The following is a 6,990-nucleotide window of genomic DNA, read 5'->3' as shown; positions in this document are numbered from 1 at the left end:
CTCCATGAACTCCGCCTCGCCGGTGATGTCCAGGTAGTCGCACCCGGAGGCGGCGCATGCCGCCACGACGGGATCCCCGTGGCGGCGGAAGGGACCAACGCAGTTGAGGAGGAGGCGGGTGCGGGAACAGACTGCGCGGAGGGAGTCCGGGTCGGAGGTGTCGGCCGTGAGGAGGGGGATGTCGGTGGGCGGGGAGTTGGGCCTGGAAGCCCATTGGATGGCCCGGGAGAGGTTAGATGGGCTTCGGCCCGCTAAGGCTATGGAGCGGAGCGGCGAGGATGGGGCTTTGAGGAATTTGAGGGCTTGTTTGAGGACGTGCTTGCCTGTGAAGCCTGATGCTCCAAGGATTACGAGGTCGAAGAGTTGTGGGTTTTGTGGCATTGGAGTTGAAGATGAAGAAGCCATAGCTATTGCCCTATGCTGGAGCTTGTGGAAGGAGTATTAGTGGTATGCTGGTATCCCAAGTTACGACGTCGTTTTATTGGCTTACATAAAATAAAACCCTCTCAATGTTAATCCAACCTTTTCTCTCCCTTTCAAAACACAAAGTTACAAACAGAGACCCTTTCTTCTCATTGTTACTCTTCACAGGCGCTGCTCGAAATGCTCTCGTTGGAGCGACTCCCTTCAAAAAGGACTGATCTCCACCGTCGGCTTTGTTATCATCATCGTTGAGTGAGTGTGTTCAAAGAAAATTTTTTCTAAGGTAAGCAAAAAGGATTTGTCTAGCCATAGGAGATGCTTTGTTTTTTTATTAATCTTGTTAATTTATTTTTTTAAGTAGTTAAATAGGATTAGTTGTGGTTTATTATGTGGGTATGCATATCATTGTTCTGCACTTTGTGCAAGGGTTTGATGGGAACTAAATTTTTTAGTGGCTAGAGTAAAAATATTTCTTTGATTATGGGTGGTTTGTTATAGTTGATTCTTGTTTCAACATTTTTAGAATTTGATTTTGAATTGCTGTTATGTATACTGAATACTTTTGTTCATGTATATTTGAATTAATTAATCAGGCGTGTGTCAATTTTTCATGGTTTAAAGTTCCTATAAGAACTATGCTTGATGTTTGCTCTGACGTCTACCATTTTTATCTTTAAAATATTTTACTTATAATTTTTGCTACCGTTCATGCTTCATCTCCAGTAAGGCATGGGGAAGCAAGGAGGAGGAACTAAAAACCCGGCTTGTCAGCCTCACAATCCTGTATCACTCAGGGAAGAAGCCACAGGAAAAATACATAAAAAGCCAAGAGCCACCACCAGGTCATTAGTGGAGGTTGAGCACTTGGAAAAGATTGCAGTTTGGGCCTCTCATGAGGCTCAGATACCGTCTTTAGGAGCCTTCTATGGGCAGCGTTTGGCCACTGTTGCCGAGGCCAATGGAATAACGCCTGATTCTTCTTTGATAACTTGCCATAGGTTTTGATTCTATACCCTCCTTTTCCTTTTAAGAAAAGGTTTTGCTTAGGGATTTTGTTTTCCATCTGGGTTATTTGTCATATTGTCAGTGTTTCCATGCCTTTTTTTTAAGATTTTAGAACTTGACCATTTGATTAAATTTCAAGATTTGAGAGCCATCAAGTAAAACACAATAAGCCACATTGTCACTGTGATGAACCAAGCTTCAAATTAACAATTCACTTTGTGAAACTGCCACTTGTTTGCAATAGTGTGTATTCCTTCTTCCAGTATTGATGTGTGCTATGTTAGTAGTTTTAAGATAAATTAATTTACACGTTGCTCTACTTACTATATATTTATTCACAAAAACTAAATGCTAATATCAGCATCTGTTATCGTATAAATTGAAGCACTTTGTCCTCATTTATCTATTTTGGCAGAATCAGAGACCATGGGGTCTCCAGTACCCCAAAAATGCTTAGACTTTGTTTTGGAATGATAACAATAACTGGGTTCTCCCCCCCCACGGAAAAGAAACATGTTACTCTTGTTTGTCACAAAATCTGGCAGACATATGCTTTGGGTTATTTATTTGTTTGAACCTTTAATGCATCGATTTCCTAGGTTACCAATATACAGTTTTCATGTAAAATATCATAACATCAAGTAATTTGACTGCTTTATAGATGTGAAACTGTTCTTCATCCTGGCATCAATTCAACTGTGAGAATTGAGAAGAATAGATCAAAGCACAGGGGCAAGCATAAACACAGTCAAAACAATGTAGTATACAAGTGCCATTTCTGTTTGCATCAGAATGTGAAGAGGGGGACTCCTAAGGGACATATGAAAGGACTATGTCCATCTAAAACCAAAACGTCATCGGTATCAACACCAGCAACAAAACCCATTACACATGAGTCTTCAAAATCGGGGAAAGGCATTATAGGTGAAGACAACACCAAAGAAGCAGATGCATCTGCTTCATCAGTTACAGATAAAGATGTCTCCGTTGTAGATAGTCCAGCCACCCCATCAAGTGTAAGTGCCACAACCTCAAAGAAAAGAAAGTCTAAGAAGACACTTGAAGCTTCAAGTGCATCTGTTAAATCAGAAGCATCGAAAACTCAGGGCACAGCAAGCAAAAAACGGAAAAGATCATGGACTAGCTTAAAGAAACTTGTGCAGAGCAATGACCACGACAACAGTGATGATGCTAATTTGAAAATCCCATTCCTTTTATAAGTAGGGAAGTTATAAATTTTGTTATCAAGTTGGTTCTCTTGCTTGGAGGTCATTATTTCCTCTGCTAGAGTTGCACTTTCTAATTGTTTTCTATGGAGAAATTTTATTTTCTATGGATATTAATAGATCTGCCAATAGATCTTTTTTTATTTTCCTTTTTTTTTTCTTCTCCGGCAGTGTACTTTGCCCGAGTGAGGAGCAATAGTTTGATAATAGCTATGATATTTTTGTATCTTGAAGGTGATTCTGAGTTCAAGCCCGAGTGAGGAGCAATAGTTTAATAATAGCTATGATATTTTTGTATCTTGAAGGTGATTCTGAGTTCAAAATAGACGGGAAATTGGGGAATAAAATGGGATGGCTAGGTTGTTGTTTTAATGTTCACAATGGAGATGAATTTTATTTCTCTCTAAGTCCTTCCTCTCCATTTCTTTCTCCTAATTTGGTATAAGAGAGGTAATATATTAGTATAATACTCGTGGCCATAAATTCTAAGGTTTGGTGGTTGGTGCATTTGAGACGTGAAATATGGAGTAATAATTTTTTTTATTCCGTTCATTGTTAGAATTTGAAGGCAAAAATGGAGAGAAGATAAAGCCTCATGCTAAGTGGTAATGCCGTAATGGTAACCATATCAAATTTATCTTTGCTTTCCTTAGGTACATAGTAGCACCTTATATCAAATTCCAATTTGATAACATGCATAAGCAATTAAGCATCATTCTTTGACTTGAATTTTTTTACTACAAATTACAACTTGGCAAAGTGTATCAAAATTCATTTTGTATTCTCACATGGTGTATGTATCAAAATTGTGTTCTATTTCAATTTTCAAGTAATTAGCAAAATGGCAGTGAAAAAGAAGTCAAACCAATTTAAAAATTGTTAATCAATCATCAACACTTGCAAGAAGAAAGAAAATAGTTCTAAAATTTTAAGTGATAAATCCATGAGAAATATATACATTAACCCAATAGAAGTATGGTTATGAATTGATCTGTGGTGTATAAGCTTAAGCATTTTGTAATCTGTAATAATATTTGTGAAAAATCATAGGCCATCTCGGCCTTTGCTGTAGAAAGTAGAAACATATATAAACTTTCATTATTGATTTTATTTATTTTTGAATAAGTATAGGGAGCCAATAGCCTAAGCGTACAATGTGTACAATGGAGGATTAGGAAATATTAGAGATATGACCATTAGTGTTACATTGTCCTATCAGATTACGCTTTTGGGATGAGTGGTTTCATGATATGGTATTAGAGTTCTAGATCCGAAAGGTCAAGAGTTTGATCCTTGGTGAACCCCAAAATTAGTTTAAGCTTTTGGGATAAATAGTTTTATGACATGAGATGTTTATTATCCCTAGTATCCGGATGGTTATTCTGGATAGTATGGGTGATGTTTATTTTATTAAAGTAATGCTACATGGCCAGCAAATATTGTCATTTTTGACCAGCACTTAAACAGCAATAATTTGCACCCATATTTACAGACGTTTTGCATACAAAAAATATATAATTTGCACCTATATTTACTAGAGTTTTGTACACATGAATTAATACATTTTATACCCATAAATCAATACAATTTGCGACTAAAACCCCAAAGTGGTCCCTGAGATTGGGCAAGTTACCCATATTTGTCCTTGACTTTCAAAATTCCCTAACAGCATCCCTCACATTCAGCTTCGGGACCCATAGTTGTCCTGCAACCCTTTCCGGCGCCAAGTCAGCGAACGGAGGGATGATCTGGCACCTCCAATGCCATGCTGGAGCCAGCAACGGCTAGCTGATGTGGCAAATCTGAATTTTGTACCCAATGTGGTCCCTGGTCCCATTAAAACCTTAAAAGCTAAGAATCATTATTATAACTAGTATCTCTTCTCTCTTTCGTCCCATAATTCTGATCCACCATTGAAGCTCTGAAGTAATGTTTGGAGGTGAAGGGCAAGCCAGTGGGAGCTCGATACGGTCAACAAGCAATGGATACAGGACGAAGACCCAAAATCGTAGCAGGGCTACGCGTGTACCAGAATGGTGTGGTTGCGGCTGCCGACCTGTGCTCCAGTGGTCTGGGACATATTCCAACCCAAATAAGCCCTTTTTTGGATGTCCAAATTATAATGTTAGCTGTAATTGTTGGTTTTCCCTGATTTTTCATTCATTCTCCAACTTCTAATTTGGTTATTGAAACATTCGTTGATTGCAGACAATTGGTAAAAGATGGTGTGGTTTGTTTGTTTGGGCAGATGTTGGGCAAGAGGCTGTGCCTGCAAAATCAGAAAGTCTTAACTATAATGATGAGCAGAAGATGACAGAAGGTTGGAGGTTGGAAAAATTAGAATCGGATGTTAGGATCGTTGTTAATTAGCTCTAGTTTATGTTTAATTACCTAATTGTAGGCATGTCAGGCTCCACCTTATGCTCAAGAATCACCTTCAAGATAAAAAACGAGAATGAATATATTCAAAGCGGATACAAAGTGAAGGAGGAATCAATGCCAATATTGAAAAAAATTCTTGCCAAATATGGAGACATTGCTAAGGATTGTACACTAACAGGGAAAATGTCTTGTTCGATGTACCTGGGGATGATAATCGACATAATCCGAGAGTTGCAGGACAAGGATTTAGGTAGAATCGACCAAGATTACCTGCAAGATATGATTGGCCTTGTCAAAGAATTTAAGAATATAAGATTGGAGTTGGTTGGCTTCTTCAGAGACTCCAAGATGTTCTCGAAGCGAGCAGGATTATGACACAATGTTGCGTGTTGAAAGAGAAGCGAGAAAGCATCCGGAGAGCCGTTGAAGCAAGAGAGGAAGAGCTGGAAGAATGTGAAACAGAGAAAATGGCACTTGAAGCAAGGATTCGAGCGATTTGTGAACAAGAGGCTGCATGCAAGGAGGCATTTGCTAGAGATCTGAATGAGATTTCAAGGATAACAGAAACCATGTCATCCTTCAAACCAAAAGTGGGACAGTTTCATCACTCACTTGCAAGTGATTTGCTCTAGTTTAGACATTGGATGAACAGAGATAGAAATGACTGTGTTTTGGTACTAATCTTAGAATGTTCACACTGAGCTGATATCTTTTGACTTTTGAACTGCTTTATGTCCACCTTATTCAAATCTATGCTTGCTGAGACTTCCAGCTTCCAACTAATCTAGAGCATGACTCTGGCTGAATTTGTAAAGTTTTACTAACAGCATATCATAATCATGTGTTTCAGTTGTTCAAATGTCTGTTACTCTAATATATGCTTTTCTGTTGTGATATTAGTTTTGAGCTGGTGCACCTAGAGTATAATTTTCCATAGTGGTTCTAATACTATGCATTTTATGAAAGTTGAAGAAATGGCCCATTTAACTATACAAGACATAATGCTTTATTCATGAGAATGGGATATAATGAATTATGGATGTAATGCTAAGTCTTGGATTTCTATACAAGAAATTTCATGCATCATACATGCTATGTCAAGTTGCTTTTATGGTGCTTTGCAATTCTGTTGGTGTTATTATGTGATACAAATTAACTCATGATTCACAGGAGAAGTGTTAATTCACTTGATTGTACAGAAGGTAGTTCAGAGCTTCAATGGTGGACCAGAATTATGGGATGAAAGAGAGAAGAAGAGATACTAGTTATAATAACGATTCTTAGCTTTTAGGGTTTTAATGGGACCAGGGACCACATTGGGTACAAAATTCAGATTTGCCACATTAGCTAGCCGCTGCTGGCTCCAGCGTGGCATTGGAGGTGCCAGATCATCCCTCCGTTTGCTGACTTGGCGCCGGAAAGGGTTGCAGGACAACTATGAGTCCCGGAGCTGAATGTGAGGGATGTTGTTAGGGAATTTTAAAAGTCAAGGACAATTATGGGTAACTCGCCCAATCTCAGGGATCACTTTGGGGTTTTAGTCACAATTTGCACTAAAATTTTTCAAAACTTACACACATAAATTAATAAAATAATAATTTAGTATTTATACTAATTAAATAATAACAAAAAATATTAAAAATTGCTGTCCCAAGAGTTTCTCTTTTTTTTATATTACCGATTTTTCTAATCCGCGGGGTTCACAAGCACAATTTCTGTGCCCCTCTGCCGCTGCCCTGTTTTTGCTGCAAATTCGCTCTCTTCTCTCTTCCGTGCCACTCATGGTCATTACCTCCTGACATCCGTCGCTGCTGGCTGCCACCTTCCATGTGCAGTACCTAGCCTCCTCCGTCCCTCGGGACCAACAAGGGGTAGTACAGGAATATTCACCTGTTGTCCATCGACTACGCCTTTTGGCCTGATCTTAGGCCCTGACCTCGCCCTCCGTGGACGA

The 6,990-nt window shown here is 38.9% G+C and overlaps 2 protein-coding genes and 1 long non-coding RNA gene across 5 annotated transcripts in view; 1 reads left to right on the top strand and 2 right to left on the bottom strand.

The window, feature by feature from the left end:
• Nucleotides 1-441, bottom strand: part of LOC107623137 (probable mitochondrial saccharopine dehydrogenase-like oxidoreductase At5g39410) — a 2,506-nt gene extending 2,065 nt beyond the window's left edge. The window contains exon 1 of one of the 2 annotated variants that reach the window (XM_021115048.1): nt 10-441. In XM_021115048.1, the coding sequence (XP_020970707.1) occupies nt 10-405 (396 nt within the window). In that variant the 5' untranslated portion in view covers nt 406-441. The remainder of the gene's footprint in view (nt 1-9) is intronic. The other variant, XM_021115049.1, reaches the window with a different exon arrangement.
• LOC107623138 lies at nt 592-3,026 on the top strand. Of its 2 annotated transcripts, XM_016325296.2 has the most exons (3): nt 592-706; nt 1,147-1,421; nt 2,090-2,958. In XM_016325296.2, the coding sequence occupies exons 2-3, from the start codon at nt 1,153-1,155 to the stop codon at nt 2,646-2,648; spliced, it is 828 nt and encodes a 275-aa protein (XP_016180782.1). In that variant the 5' UTR covers nt 592-706; nt 1,147-1,152; the 3' UTR covers nt 2,649-2,958. The 2 variants fall into 2 exon arrangements, with proteins under 2 accessions (XP_016180782.1, XP_016180781.1); XM_016325295.2 differs by lacking the exon at nt 592-706 and having other exon boundaries at nt 971-1,421; nt 2,090-3,026.
• Nucleotides 3,934-6,099, bottom strand: LOC110268273. The gene is made up of 3 exons (XR_002356405.1): nt 5,238-6,099; nt 5,046-5,089; nt 3,934-4,923 (listed from the first exon to the last, which is right to left on the bottom strand). It is a non-coding gene; the product is annotated as an uncharacterized LOC110268273 (long non-coding RNA).

This window comes from Arachis ipaensis, chromosome B10 (genome assembly GCF_000816755.2).
Source record: "Arachis ipaensis cultivar K30076 chromosome B10, Araip1.1, whole genome shotgun sequence".
NCBI classification, from domain to species: Eukaryota; Viridiplantae; Streptophyta; class Magnoliopsida; order Fabales; family Fabaceae; genus Arachis; species Arachis ipaensis.
Note: the sequence above shows the minus strand (reverse complement) of the source record. Positions and strands in the feature narration are given on the sequence as shown.

Coding starts and splice junctions, on each gene's coding strand:
- LOC107623138 (XM_016325295.2), top strand. CDS start 1,153: ATGGGGAAGCAAGGAGGAGGAACTAAAAACCCGGCTTGTCAGCCTCAC. Junction 1,422..2,089: donor TCTTTGATAACTTGCCATAG/GTTTTGATTCTA, acceptor ACTGCTTTATAG/ATGTGAAACTGTTCTTCATC.